The 16,636-nt window shown below is 27.5% G+C and overlaps 1 protein-coding gene across 2 annotated transcripts; it reads left to right on the forward strand.

The window, feature by feature from the left end:
* Positions 1 to 209: 209 nt before the first annotated feature.
* On the forward strand, positions 210 to 6,789 carry LOC8269074 (transcription initiation factor TFIID subunit 7). 2 transcript variants are annotated; one of them, XM_015726660.3, is made up of 7 exons: positions 214 to 367; positions 812 to 879; positions 1,155 to 1,270; positions 5,179 to 5,312; positions 5,384 to 5,503; positions 5,856 to 5,925; positions 6,362 to 6,789. In XM_015726660.3, exons 3-7 carry the CDS (start codon positions 1,156 to 1,158, stop codon positions 6,523 to 6,525), a joined length of 603 nt encoding a protein of 200 aa, XP_015582146.1. In that variant the 5' UTR covers positions 214 to 367; positions 812 to 879; position 1,155; the 3' UTR covers positions 6,526 to 6,789. The 2 variants fall into 2 exon arrangements, with proteins under 2 accessions (XP_015582147.1, XP_015582146.1); XM_015726661.3 differs by lacking the exon at positions 812 to 879 and having other exon boundaries at positions 210 to 367.
* Positions 6,790 to 16,636: the final 9,847 nt, after the last annotated feature.

Consider the following 16,636-nt stretch of genomic DNA (forward strand, 5'->3'; position numbering starts at 1 on the left):
TATCTAAAAGTTGAATATAGATGTCCATGAATTTGAATTCTGTTAAACACTTAAATCTTCTATTAGCTAGCCAAATCAATCTTTCACTCCTTTTTTTTTTTTTTTTGAATGAAAACTTTCACTCTTAAAAGTTAACTTTTATTTATATAAATTTATAAAAATAATTAAATAATTAAAAATCGGTCAAACGTTATTACTCTTCACGCGCTACGTATAAATGTGGTACACGCGTCCTCTTCTTTTTCTCTAATCCCACATTTCTCTTTCCCCCTCACAAAAATCGATCTTGATCCTCAACCATCGGGCGATTCATTTGAGTTTTAATCTCCGGCTTCTCTTTTTGCCCTCTTCGGTTCTTTCTCTTTTGGTAAGAATAATTTTTGCGCTCTTTTTTATTGTCCTATTGCCATGAAAACGGTGTCGTTGCCGTTGATTATTCAATGCACAACCTTCCTCTGTTGAATATATCTTATTGGGTCTCTTTGTTGATCGGTCTATAACTCCTATGCGTGTTTTAGAGTCTAATTTTATGGTATCTGTTAGGTCACACGTTCAGTCTTGTGAATGGTTTGTTGTCAAGAATCAGAAATTTTCTTTGGAGTAATTCGCTTGTTAGGGATTATGGTGTTATTGGTGGGTTGGTTTACATTTAGTTCTTAGACTTTCTGATCTTCAGGTTACAAGACGAGGCTGTTCATTATCCTGTTTGAAAATACAACGTAGACATAATTTCACGTTTTCAGTTGCAGTTGAAATTTCTTCTACCCTCGAAATTTGAAAATGAGTAAGACCATGTTGCTGATGATTACAGGATTGAGGTGAAGTTGAACTGCGTAAGAGCAGAAGGAACTTCTCTGCATTTCCGCATTCTTACACAAAGTATTGTGATCTTTATTTTCTTTTAATATGGATATTCCCTTTATGTGATTAATTCTGCTTAGCTTGTAAAATTTTGGAAAGAATCTTGTATGCCCATTAACTGAAACTCTGGGTAGAACATAAGTTTGTCAACATAGTGAATTTCTCTTCAACTTTGATTTGTGTATTTGTTGTGAAAGAGGGATTTTTTAAGAGGTATTTAATATTTGCGTTGGTTTTAGTTGTAAACTGCAGATTTATTGGTCATTGATAATTGGGTCATTTGTTTTGCGCAGAATGGAGGAACAGTTCATATTAAGAGTCCCACCCTCTGTTGCAGAAAGGTTAGATCGTTTACTGAGTGAAACTGCTTCTAATTCTGAAGAACAATCACTTGATTTGTCTTTCTCTGGTGAGATACGTCTTTCTTTTGCCTTCTATTCAACATACCCTATTTATCTTATATATATTTAATATTTGTATTTTCATATTTATTTTGTTTTTCTTGTTTTGTCAATTGCTGATTTTGCTATTCCACATGTAAGACTTCTCCACTTGAGTTGATTGCATTATTATTATTATTATTATTATTTTCTGTATTTGCACTGCTTGTAGAGCCAATGCAGGCAGTTAATTTAATTAGTAAAATTGTATCTGTGTAATAACTTGTATAAATTTATGTTGTGTTCTATTATTTCTCTTTGTGCTTTTGGAACTAGGAGAATTATAGTTCTTATTTGAGATTTTCCTGGTAGAGAATCTTTGAAGAACATGCTTTCTGATCAGCTATAATTGAAATGCACACCTGTGAGAATGCTAGTCGGATGGGGCTTATTTCAAGGAACCAATTACATTTGACTGTAATGACTTTATTTGCTGTTCAAGAAAGGGATTTAATATTTTATATATTAATTTTTCATATTATGGATCACAAGCTTGCAAATTCAGGAAGAATTTTATGCTGTAGGGGCAAAGCAATAATAATCTTTGATGGTAAACTTTCCTTTTAGATTAGCTTTCCCTGGTTTGCTTCAGAAAAATGTTTAATCATTAGTGAACTAGTGCTTTAACAAGCTTCTTTTGTATCTACAACCTAAGGATGGTGAAGGGAGGTATTCTTTTATGGCAGGGAATTTTGATGGATTATGAAAAGAGCTGTTGCTTGTGCTAGATATGCAATCACTCGTGTTAGATGTGCAGTGGATGTTAATTTTTGTTGCTTGTGCTAGATATGCAGTCATTCATGTTAGATGTGCAGGGGATGTTAACTGTTGCTATGTAGCTAGCTATAGATTTGTGTTCATTAATTTTCATTTATCTGTAATTCAATTGTTGGTCAAGTTAGTATGCTTTGTACATATCCACAGACCACTGACGAGGAAAAAAATTAAACTAAATAATAAGATACTCATGGTTTAGTAGAGCCTTGTTAGCTCAGCTACATGGAATGTTTGTCTCAATTTTACGTGGCATGCTTGATGATTGTTTTACTTAATTATATGCGTAGTAATATATATAAACAGCTCAAACAAATTAATATGATAGGCAATTTACCCTTTTTCACTTATGTTATAAAACTTTCTTGTAAAAAATGCTGTAATTTTATTTTTTAAGATGTTCACCTAACTTTACATAGGTATTTGCTGGTGCTTTGCATCTTCTCTGTTGGTTGTGGAGTGCCGTTTGCATAATCTTAGACTTGACAGAATATGATCTGCACTCTTTATTCATATAAAACCTGAAATAAGTACTCGAATCAATATTAAAAACTTTATGTTTGGCCCTTTTAAATTTACACTATTATTGACCACTTCTGTACATTCACTATAAGAAATTCATTGTTGCAAAGGATTAAGACTGGAAATTAGCTTTCAGGACTGACCAGAAAGAGCAGCTGGAAGTTTTCAAAATAGGATCAAACCTGCGTAATCTTAGAATAATAGAGTGGAACTTTTGATTGCAGCATTAATGAGAACTTGAAATAGATTTTAAGAGGCAGCAGCTTCACTTAATGTGGCTGGTTCAGCTGGTGTCTCTTAATGAAGAACTGCTGCTAATTTCTCCGAAGCTCCTTCACCTCCTCCATTTTAATCTCAATTATTTATATAGTACCTATAAGCTTTGTGACTATATTCTTGGTATATGGTCTTGTGCTCTTGAGGAAGCATCTCAATTCTGGAACTTAACTAAGAATTCTCGTAGTTGTGCTTCATTCAGAATTCACATAATTGTGCTTAGTTCAGAATTCACACAGTTGTACTTGAAGGTAAATTTAAGAGATGGTAAGGAAGAAATCTGAAAAGAAGGAATGAGTTTGGCTTTATTATCCAATTGTTATAGGACGTAGTTTGCATGGCATAGAGAGAGAAGAAAAGGGTTGAGGAAAGAAGCAGCAAGAGAAAACCAAATGTGGATTACTCAAAAATTTAAAATTTGGGAAAGTTATTTTGACTATTTAATTTGGTGATCGGGACTAGGAAGCATGTAGGGAGTCGGGATTTGTAGTAACATAACAGCACAGATCAGCTTAGACTTGAAATATGAAGCAGAAACCGTAGATAGGGATTATTAATAGGGAGATAATAGAAGCATACAAATTCCTCATAACAAACCCATAGGGAATTTTTCACCATAATATAGGAGTTCAGTACTTGGCAGTGAGTGGATAATTTTTGTGGAATTCTTTACCGTGCTTCTTGATGTGGTGCATTTGGATAATAGAAAGAATAGTGAAGCATTTGGAGGCAAAGGTTGTAAGACTTGTGAACCTGGTAATCAGATCCTTAAATGTTAAATTCTGCCAGTAAATAACTTATCTTTTCTTGTTTCTCTTGTAGTACAGTTTTATTTGTCGAGCAAACTGGATTAGAGTGCGAGAGAGAGGACTTTATACCTGTAAGGACTCTGTATTTACACTTCTTTTGTGAGGGAAAAATGAAGATGATAATGGTCCTTGGGGAGGGGGAGGACTTTATCTTACATGATGTTTCTTGAAAATGGAAAAAGAAGAAGAAAATATGTGATTAGAAAGGAAATTGTGTGGCAAGAAAGAGGTAAATGGCTAGAGCCAGCAGCAAATTTTTGTGGTGGTTCGTTAGTGGAGTAGATGGTATGTGCCTGATTCTTACAGTTTTAGAAAGAGAGAGGATGACGTACCTATAAGAGCTCTGTGTTTTCACACTTTTTTGCCTGGAAAAAAGTGTTAAATGAGGAGGACCATGGCGGTATTTGGTCCTTGGGGGATGGGGGGGACTTTATTGACCTGATGTTTATTGAATAAGACAAAAGAAGAAGGAGAAAAAATAAAAAAGAACTCTGAGAAGAAGAGGAAATTGTGCGGCAAGAAAGTGGTAAATAGCTAGAGCCAGCAGCAATTGGTGGTAGTTGGTGGGGTATATGCGTACAGCTCTCTTACAGTTCTATTATATTTTTTTTTTCAGTAGTAATTTATAGATGTAAATTGGTATCCTGTTAAATGGGAAAGGCATTAGTTCTCCCTATGATCAGAAAAGTGTTTTCCGTTAGCCAACTTGTTTATGCAATTTGAACATCAGAAAGAAAATCTTTTTTCATGATCCATAGAATAAAGAGATTCACATGTTTGGTAAAAGTTCCTAGATTTAATTACATGTTGCAATTGGGCCATCCTCTTCAATGTAGTGTCCTGTCAGAATCATCAAGATATCATTCATGTAAAGACGGCTTCAAAACTTTTTGGCTCAACTGTTGCCAGCAACCTCCTCCGCACCATTGCAATGAGTGGAGCTTTGTGCACTGTGGGTGCCCTACTTTGTTGCCAGTAACCTTGTTAAATGGAAAGCCTTTATCTGAGCTGTTATTTCCGCATGGATGAAGGATGTAAGATAGCTACAAACAATTACATATGTTTCGGTGTTCCATCTGGTAGTCATAGAACACAACCAATGGAGTGTCAAGCTTAAAATGAAGTGTAAAAATTGAATTTAGCAGCATAAACAAGTTGAGGAAGAAGATGACTATAGAGAAAAGGAAATAGAGAGAGAGAGAGCTCTTGCCATACCTGGACTTGATCAAATCATAGCTATCACTATGCTGCACCTTGATCTGCTACCACACATCACCTTCATTCCCTTGCTCATTCACATCATCTTGCATGCGTATAACTATCATTTTGGGCGGATCTTATGTTTTGATATTACCTATGATATGAAACTCTTCTTTCTTGGTCACCATTTTTTCTAAAGAATTTCTTTTTTCTTTTTCTCAATTGCCTGTCAATCTCTCTTATTGTCTCACCATCCATCATGTTGTATGTTTGAACGTGCACGTCTTGTGGTGCAGAGGATGGCAGGAGTGGCACCTTTGTCATTGGCAACGAACATTTCCCTGCTTCTCTCTCGGATCTTCCTTGTGTTGTGGAGTCCTATAAAACTTATGATGATAGTGCATTAGTCAAAACTGCAGATATTGGTCAGGTAGGTTGCTAAAAGAATTGTTTCAATATTGTTTAAAAACATGAATCTTCGTTTATAATTACTGTTGACAGATGATTATGGTTAGAGAAACAGGTGACACTGCTCCGGACGTAGTGGAGTACAGACATGGACTCACGCCTCCTATGAGGGATGCTCGAAAACGAAGATTTCGTAGAGAGCCAGACTTAAATGTATGAGTTGCCCTAATCACTTAGCACTTCCTTGTTATTGAATAAAATGCTTTTTTCCCAGAGAAATTTCTAGAACTGTGGCAAGTATTTTTATATCAAAGCTTTTATGATCTTTTTCTGTGGCATTTTATGTAACAAAGAGATGTTACAGAAAGAGTTTCAAGATGAGGAACTGCACGTGAGCGTTGAAATTGAAATTATATTGCCCTGGAAAAAAGTCAGGAATTAGCCAAACCAAATGTTGACATTTTGGAGATTTCAGGCTTCTTCAGATGTCTTATGTATCTATATTATACTTTTATTTTTTCCTTTGCATTTTGTCTACTAATTTTGGTGCTGCTGCTTTTTATAGCCTGAGCTTGTCCGGCGCGTTGAGAGAGATTTGCTGAACATTATGGCTGGTGTAACAGTCGAAAATGCTGATATCCTTTTATATTGTTGTCACCTTTCTAGTAACTCGTAATCTGGTTCCCAAAGTTAGCCATTTATAAGAGATAATAGTGCTCTTTGATGAATAGAATGAACTGTTCACAAAGCAAAACAAGCATTGGGAGTTGGAGCCTCAGCTAACGGGATGCTAATAATTAATTTGGGCATGCTAATTGTTAATAATAAAAAAACTCTAGCATACCAGCTTAGAAGTAGATATTTGATACAATATGAACTCGAAATTGATTTTGATTTGCAAAATATCTCTATTTCTTGAATGATGAAACCTTTCATGTGCAATATGATGCTAATTTGGTTAGCACAGTATGAGAGGATTGTCGTCCAGAGGGAACTTCTCATAGTCTTGATACTTTTATCGATTCTTGTGATTGTTTATTCTCTGAGTAAAATCCTTAATTGCTTGGTTACATGCGGAAGCGAATGAACAAGAGGAGGATGGTGATCAGAATGCTCGTAATGCAAGTAAGAAAACTACACCTGCACCTGCAGCAAAGCCAGATGTTCAAGAGGCAGCAGCAAATGCTGAGGAGCCTGAGAGAAGTGATTCTGATGAATCAGACGATTCAATGTAAATGTAATCGAACACAGTATGTAGAAGTTGTTATCTTTGAAATGGTGGATGATCGGCTGGAGCTGAAATGAGGCTGTGGCATCTTTCTATATAATCATCTATAATATGTAGATGATTTATCGTATGTTTTAATCAAATACTGGAACAGAACAAGAACCAGTAGCCCTTGTAAGTGGCCTGAGCAAGCAACTGGTCTGCATTTTATGATAGTTCAAGTTGAATTTTGAATAAATGATGAGTAGTTTAGCTCATGTGCATCTCTGTATATCCTTTCTTTCTTTCTTTTAATCTTTATTCTTTTAAGAAACGCTAGCAAAACATGGACCATACTATTTGTTTTCTATTATTATGATGTGAAGAGAAATGTTTGCGCACATGAAAACAGCAGTGCAGAACGTTGGACCCTGCATTTCTTTTTCTGGCTCAAAAGATAGGCATCTTATTTACACTCAGAAATATAAACGTTGGACCAGGCATGTTTACGCAGCATTGCCAATAGGGCACTGCTAGATAGAAGTCCAGTGGCCTTCTGGTATTAGTACAGAGATAAAGTCATAAAATTTCGTATCTTTGAGCCACTGCTGTTAGATTCTATGAAGTCACTTTCTTCTTTTTTTTAATGATTTGATAATATTGAACCACGATGACACCACTGCTACGGAACGGATACCCATGTCTAACCACTGTACTAATGTCTCCATGACAACCATTAGTCTAACTACTTACCAAATAAGGCTAAACGTAGAATTAAAATCTATGGTGCAAAAGGATTCGCATTTTTTATCAATGTATTTAACTTTGATAAGTTTATTAAAAATTTAGTGATTTTGGCCAATTTATAAAACTGATTAAATTGCCTGATATAAAACATATGTTGGCTTTAGTATTTAAAATGTGAGACACTTTATTTATCATCTTAACAACTAAAAGTTATTATCTTTAATCAAAATTAATAAAAATTTAAATATATACATCCAATATTAGTAAAATCAAAGTTTATCTATCTCTAATCTATTTGCAAGAGATGATTTTTAGTTTATATAATTTATTATGTATCAGTACAACTATTTAGTTTTATAACTAATTGGTTAAACTTTATTGAATAGCAAATGAAGCGTTGGGTGGTTTTTTTGCATTTAAATATTAAACTCAATGGTACTTTATATTATGTTATATAACTAATTTTGACAGACCTAGTCAATTAGCTAAAAATTTTAAAATATTTACACTTTTCAGGTAATTTGTCAAAATTAAAAAAATTAAATATATAATTGTCAAAAAGGCTATATGGATTAAATCTTTTATGCTAATAGGTGAAGAAAAAACAAAGGTGAAAGATAGTTTAATAAAATACAGGACTGAAAGGCATAATTTAGTAGACAAATAATTCATTAAACTACAACTTGTTAAGAAAGAAGTTTGAGAAGAAATGGAAAACAACATAGAAAAAATCTCCCTATTGAAACCAGGAGTTGTAAAACAAATCATGTAATAATACTTAAAGCAAAGTTCGTGCTCTGCATTGTGCAACTCAGGATAATATATGGTTACAGCAGAAATAATTGGGAGAAAGACCGCAGTAATAAACAAAGCCTATAAAAGAGTTTAGAACTGTTATGTCTATTCAAACAGTTGCAGGCAGTTACATAACCAAAAACAAAATCACTTGTCTGTAAATTATAACAACTAAAATGGAATCTGTCTCTGTAAAGAGTTGCACACAATTTTTATAACCAAGAAATAAGTAAAAATTCGTAGAATAATTGGAAGCTGCATCACATCCCCCTTAACCGACATAATACTGTGGCACTTCTGCAAAATTAAGGGTTCTATTAAATTATAAATAATTAATTTTTTAATTAATTTTCATGTAAATTATTCTTATTATTATCACACATAAAAAATAATATATATTGGCAATGTATAGTTTTTCTATATTAGTTGTATAATATATTAAATACTTATACATAAGTTTATGATAAAATATAATTAAAATAAAATAGAATAGATATTAATATTAATTAATCATATATTCTTATATAATAAACTTTATCTTCAATTAAAAGAACAAGGATAAAATTCGAGTTTCCTTTTATTTTCTCCCCTCTCCCTTTTAATAACTTTTACTGTGTTTCCATCCCCTCTCTCTCATTTTCTTTGCCGCCTCACTTTTTATTTTCCAAACAAAGGGTAAAAGAAAGGAGTGAAAAAGTGAAAATATAGAAGTGACACAGTAAATAAATTCAGCAAAGAAGCAGGTAACAGTCGCATCAAGAGTGGCCGTCTCAAAAACAGGAAGGCTGAAACAATGGCGCAACCTTCTAAGACTACCCTTTTGGAGGTGACCTACGACCCCTAACTGTAACGAGTAGTCAGTGTCAGTAGCTCAAAATAGTCAACTATCTTCTTCAATGGAGATAGATCGATGGGTAGGGTTCACATAGTTGCTAGATTTTAGGGTTTTTAAATTTGTACATAACTCTGTAAAAACTGTCATATGAACTTGCATTATATAGTAGGGAATGGATGATCACACCATCATCACAATATTATGATTTTCCTTCCTTGCACCATCGGCTCTTGTGATGAATTGGTTACTTCAAAATGCCCTTTTCTGCCCTTAGTAATTATGGCTTGATCACTAAATACAAGTGTGTAATTCATTTATGTTTGAAGAATGATAATCAATTTAAGAGTAAAAAAAATGGCTTAGGTAAATTCAAGAATTATCTACTGATTGTTTTATGGGCTAGATTTTAGTGCATTAGGTTTACTATTTAATCAGAGTTTATTATCAGCAGTGAATCTAAACAAATTTGGTATTCTTTTTATAAAAACTTTCATATGTAACACAAAAAATTTGAATATTATATAATCATTACTTTAGTAAAGCTCTCTAGAAAGTAACTTTTCATTTGTGTAACCAGTAGAAATTGAATGTTCTAAAATTAAAAAAAAAAAAAAAAGATAAACAATAATTTTTTATTCTTATTTTGCAAAGTCGCAAATGATTTCTATAACGTGCATGCACCCTTTGTCATTATTTCTAAAAGAAATAAAGGATTGAAGTTTAATTTAGCCAACAATTGGGTCGTTCATGCTCAATTTAGTCATTTTTCTAAATTTATGAATTTTTTAATTGAGACTTTTATAGCTCAAATTAACTCTATTTTGAAAAAAATAAAAAAGTGAGTTATTTTTTTAAAAAATAAAAAATAATATGATAATATTTAAAAACTATTTTATAAATTTAGTACAATTAATATAATTAAACAATAAGTAGTTATTACTATCATTTTCATTGAAACTATTCTTATTTCCACCGTCATCGGCATCATTATCACCGTAACTGCTTCTTCACCGTCATTATTAAGAGAAAAATAATAAAAATATTAAAAAGTAGTAATATTTATTTTTTTATTATATAATATTAATTATATCTTTTAATTTAAATAATTTAATTTAATATAAAAATAATAATATTTTTTATTTTTTATTTTTTATTTTATCCACTATCTTCCTATAGAGTTATTTACTCTGTTATTTTTATAAAAGATAAGTTAAATATAAAAAAATTAAAATTAAAATTAAAATATTCATAAACTTATAAAAGAATTAAATTGAAACTGAGCAATAAAATGAACGGCAAAATTAGATTTTATTCCGCGAACAAACCACTTAATCGTTTAGCTTAGAAGCGGAAGGAGCTACCAGGCAGCAAAATGGGGGAACATTTTAAAAGACAGGGTAATCAACACAAATACGTATTCGATATATATTAAATACATACCTATATATATATTTAAATATTTATTATTTTTATTTTTATCAATACAGTACAAAAATTACTATGATATATTTAATTAGAATATCATATTTTAGAACACAATTGGGCAATTTTGACATTTTAAAAATCAGATAATAATAAATTAACTCTCTAAATTTATAGAAAATTACACAAGTTTGACATTTTAAAATAACATACATATATTATTAAAAGTTAATTAAACTCGATTTATATAAAATATATAAATTTTTATATTTTATAATTAAACTCTATCTATATAAAATATAAAATTTTTATATTTTATTATTTTGATTTAATATATATATTTTTTAATTAACATGTTGTCTCATATCATATTATTAAATTACAAAAATAACCGTATAGATGTATTTGTGCACGTGCTTCTTCTTTAAGTTGTGAATTATGTGCCCCTCGTGAATTATGTTTTTGAAATTTTTAATTTTATTAAATTTTTATACTTTTATGGTTGCTTTGAATAAGGATCCAAGGATCTTTAAAAAATATAAAATTTAATAAAATAAATAAAATTCTTATTAAATATATGTAGATTTTTTAATACAAATAAAAGTAAAATTGAAAGCTAAAATAAAATAAAAATATAAAAATTTATTATTAAATTTTGCATATATATATTTTACATGTTTAGAAAAATGTGGTAATAGTAATCAGAAAAATGGTTAATTTGCTTTCTCAATTTATATTCAAGAGTCAAATATATTCAATTTAAACAGTTTAGTAAATAGCCTAATGAACTTATATCAAATGATCAAATACATCTAATTTAAAGTTTTCGGCAAATAACCTTCTAAATTTATGTCCAAAGATTAAATACATGTAATTTAAATTTTTTTAAAAATAAAATAACATTAGATTTTTAGATTTTAATCGAATTATAAAAATTTGAAATAATATTTATTTTATTAATTTACTGATATAATATATAGTAACACGATATATAAGAGGTAGTTGGTAAATTTAAAATTTAGATTTAATTGACCTAACAATTTAATACTATTTTACTTTTTAAAAAGTTAAAATTAGATGTATTTGATTCTTGGATATAAATTTAGGGAGTTATTTGCTGAAAAAAAATTAATTTAAATATTAACTCTTGGACATAAGTTTAGAAAACTATTTACTAAAAAATAAATATATTTATCTATTAGACATAAATTCAGGGACAAAAGTTCACCATTTGTCCATAAGTAATTTCAATTTGTATATTATATTATTTTTAAATGCAAAAATTACAATTTTAGTATTTACTTTTTCTGTTTATCTATTTTTGTCCTCAATTATATTTTTATTTAATTAAGTATTTTATTATGCTAAAAATATTTAGTATGGTGTCTCTAGCTGGTTTTATAGATTAAAGTGTTTACATAACTTATTTTAAACAGTAGATTAGCTTAAATATTTTTTTAAATAATTTTACATTTTTTTTCTTTTCTTAGTTATCTTTTTCTATCCATTTTCAGGAACTATTTATTTAAAATAATTATTTATTTCTCAGAAAATTGAAAGAAAAAATAATAAATTTTTTTTTGTCAATGATGTTTTCTTAGTCCTTTTATTTTCTTTCAACCAAAAAAATTAAAAATAAAATATATTCTTTCACTTCCAAACAATAAAAGAAAAGAGAAGGAAGTTGTTAAACTTTAAAAAAAAATAATATTTAGAAAGTCATTAATTAATTAATTAATCCAATATTTATTTTAATTGTTAAAGAAAGATTTAATTAAAAAAATAAAAATAAGCTAAAAATAAGAAAAGAAAAAATAAAAAATTATAAATAAAAGGAAGTAATAATATTTAAATCATTTCATGTGTAAAATAAGTTAAATTAATATTTTTACCCATAAAATCTATAAGAGACACCATAATTTAGGTTTTCTTTTATAAAAGTTGGGAAAGTTTTGACAAAATTTATTTTTACAGTCAATTTTTCTTACAATTTTTTTCTAAAATTTTTTTTACGATCTTTTTAAAGTTAATATGGTTTTTTTAGAACTGTACTATGGTATTCTTTAGTATATTTTTTGTTATTATTAGATCACTTTTTTAGTTTATTTTAATTATATCTTCATGTATTTTAAATCGCATTTATTATATTTTCTAGTATATATTATGATATATATTTTTAAGGGTTAAATACTATTTACTTCTTGTAGTTTAGCTTAATATATGAGTCAGTCCCTGTATTTTTTTCAATTATAGTAAAATCTTCTTGAATTTTAATAAAACTAACTACTATACATTTCTGTGTTAGTCGAAGAACTAAATTGGTAATTTAAGATTATAAATTAATCCTTAAACTTATTATCAAATATCAAACTCCTCCAAATTTCATTTCATTATCAAATTATAGTAGAATCTTATTTTTAGCACAAGTTAGTTTTAGTATTTAATTAAACTAGTAAATTTAATATTTTTTTCTTGCTTTAATTTTCTTTTAATACAATTAATTCAAGCAATTTAAGTATTTTAAAACTACTTATATTTATAATAATATTATTAAATTACTATATAATTTAATTTTAATTATTAAAATAAAATAAATATTTTTAGTTAAAAATATTATTTTATTATTATTTTTATTATATATTATAGTTAAACTATATAGAAAATAAAAATTAAATTAAACAATCATGTCTTAATCTAATGAAATAATCGAGGCACCAAGTTGACAAATTCACTATCAATGAAGAGATCATGTTAATCTTGTGTGAAAAATAAAATTTCTTATCAACTATTCAAATGAGATTAATGCGAATAAATTTTTTATTTTTAATAGAATTTAATTTTAGTATCTAGTAAAAATAATGACTTGTAACTATTTATTTTATTTAAGAATTTAAAATTAAACTATATAGTAATTTAATAATATTAAATAAAAATAAATATTTTTAATACATTTAAATTTTCTTAGAATTAGATTATACTAAAAAAATAAGAGATATAAACAAGTAAAATTTATTATTTTAATTAGATATTAAAATTAACTTGTGCTAAAAATAAGATTTTACTCTAATTTGATAATAAAATTAATTTTAGACGAGTTTGATACTTGATAATAAATTCAATGATCAAATTGTAATATTAAATTATTAGTTTAGTCCTTCAACTAACACAGAAGAAGATAATAGTTAGTTTTAATAGAATTCAAGGGGATTTTATTATAACAGAAAAAATACAGAGACTGAGTCATATATTAAATCAAATCACATGGGACAAATAATATTTAACCTTTTTGTAAACCATACATCTTCATATTATCAAAACACACTAGTGTTATAAAAAAAATATTTAAAATTATTTAATTCACGAATACCAGACATAAAGATATAAAATAAAAATGATAAATTTACTTCACTTGGTTGATTTTATAATAATACAAGTTAAGATTACCTTTGAGTATTTTATAGATATACTTTTGTTATATTTTTCAGATAAAATTCTGAAAAGAAAATTTACAAATTAAAATAATAAATTTTTGATACCTTCTAAATATATTTTTACTTTATTTTATAAAATAAAAACTGAATTTATAATAATATAAATTATAAATAATATCCTTTTGATATTTTTAGTATTTTCTCTTGGATGAAGTTTTGAAAAAAATTAGAATAATACAAATTAAAATAAATAAAATTTTAATATTTTTTAGATAAACTTTTAATATCTTTTCTCTCACAAAATTCTGAAAGAAATTAAAAAGATATAAAATAAGAATTAATTTTAAAATAATAAAAATTAAAAAAATATTATTTCAGTATTTTTAAATATATTGTTGGTATTTTCTTGATGAAATTGTATACTCTTTTCTTACTTTAACCGATAGAGAGTATTACATAATTATTGGAGAAAAACTGATAATTGTTTTAGTCGTAAATAATTAAACTGGTATTTGATAATTCTTTTTAAATAGTTGTTGATAATTTTTGAGACTCTTAATACAGCTGCAATTTATATTAATACTAAATTGGAGTATTTTGTGAATAATTCTATTAATCTAAATATGATGCTTACATTATCCGTATTTATATTATAACTTTAACATCTTAACTATTCATATATTTTACTTTTCTCTACTTTTTTAATTTTTTTTTTATAACTTCCACATGGTATATTACACGAATCCTAAGCTATTTTCTTAATTTTTAGAGAATTAATAATTTTAATATTTTTTATTATTTTATATAACTTTATATTATAACTTTACATCTTAATTATGATATATAATTATTTCACTTTTGTCCACCTTTTTTCATTATTTTTCATAACTTCCACTTTAGATAATTATAAATTTTAGTATTACAATATACAACACCTTAATTATAAATTTTAAGTATTTAATAATCCATTTTTTCTCCAAATTATCCTTTATAATTTTAATTTTTGATTTAATTTTTTAAAATTTTCAATTCTTATAGTTGAATAATTATCTTATCAATTAAAGAATTATTTTTTAATTACAATATTTATATTTATTTATACCTTTCATCTCTCATAGTATTTTATTTTAAATATATTCGAACGAGATTATTTTGATATGGTTCAATTTCAAGTAAAGAATTCAGTTAATTAAAAATGATTTTTTAGGTTAGATTTTTTATAATTTAGTAAATTAAAAAAATAACATAAGATATTTTTATTCTTTTTATATGTAAAGTAAGAAAAAATTACTAAATTATATACTTAAAATATATAAACTACTAAATCAACAAAAAAAATATTAAAAAGTGAAAAAAATAATATAATATTAAATCAAGTTATAATATAATAATTTAATTTGATTCGATTTATATTATTAAAATATTTAGTTTATTTGATTTTATGAGATACTCCTATTTATTAATTTCATATAGATGTTATGAATATAGAATAAAAAAATTAAAGAGTTCAGACTATATAAAATTATTAAATCATGTAAAAAGGGAGAATAATTTTTTTTAGTGAATGAATTTATCGTCATCAAAATTAATAAATACTTAAATTTTTTAAAAAGATATAACATGTTTATATATATAATAAAAGACTCAACATTATATATATATATATATATATATATATATATATATATATATATATATATATATATATATATATATATATATATATATATATATTAGTTTGATAGTTAATTAGTTATATAGTCAATTATCCTTTCAGTATTTTTGCTAAATTTTTGTGGTATCTGGTATTATTTAATTTTAATTTTAATAATTTTATAATTTTTATTGACATTAAATTTAAACCGCCCATGAAACGGGCAATATCTTGTTTATATTTGTAATCGAAATATATAAACAATAATAATTATAGATAATTTTATAAACACAATTATTAATTAGTTATTAGGTATAAGCTATAACTACTACAACGCCATGATAACGGTTTAGCCAATAGTATTTAGAACCAAAGTCTAGCCAATAGTTAGAGTTTTGGCTTTTGCAATTATCAGAGAGAGTAATCTAAAAATGGATCTTAAAAAGAAAAAAGATGTTCAAATGTTGCATCAATAATGACATAGAAAAAAAGAAAGTCACTGTTGGAGGTTTTTTTTCCCTCATATAATAATAATAAAAGCCACCATTCAGGCATGCCAGAAAATGAAAGGATAAAAGAATCACTGCTTGCTTCACTGATCAGTTTCAAAGAATACAAGCAAATTCTTTTCAAGTCAGATACTACAGCATCCATCAAATCACCATAGCCCATCAAGTATGTATATATATATATATATATATATAAATGCAGGGTGGGTAATTAATAGGAAACTTAGTAAAAGAGCCACACTGATATTTGTTATTCAGTTATCAACATAGGAAAGCTTACTCCACCAACCATGGACAAGCATCTACAGCAAGTGCAAGCTTCATGCAATAGGAAACTTTGTTGGATTTATAATTAATTTATTACAAAGAAGAAAAATGAAAAGAATCCCGGAAGAGACAGGTAAAAACTTAGAATCCAGGAAGAAGACAGGTAAAAACTTAGAATCCAGGAAGAAGACAGATACAGATACAGTAGCAATAGAAATCCAAAAGAATACCTTAAGGCTCTAGCAACGAGGCGTTGTTTTGTTCTAGTCTGTCACCTTTGCCTGTTTCAATTCCACTTGATAAATGGCTTTTAATTAACAAGGGGCTCTGTCTGTCGTCCTTTGTTGGTTGATAACACGTACAAAGACATGTCAAAGCGTCTGTCATCTTCGTTCTTTTAAATTACACCCCTCATCATGCAAACATTCGTGCTGGCTGCTGTGCACTTGCTTCTTGTTCTAGTTAATCACTTCTCAATT

This window comes from Ricinus communis, chromosome 7 (assembly GCF_019578655.1).
Source record: "Ricinus communis isolate WT05 ecotype wild-type chromosome 7, ASM1957865v1, whole genome shotgun sequence".
Lineage (NCBI taxonomy): Eukaryota > Viridiplantae > Streptophyta > Magnoliopsida > Malpighiales > Euphorbiaceae > Ricinus > Ricinus communis.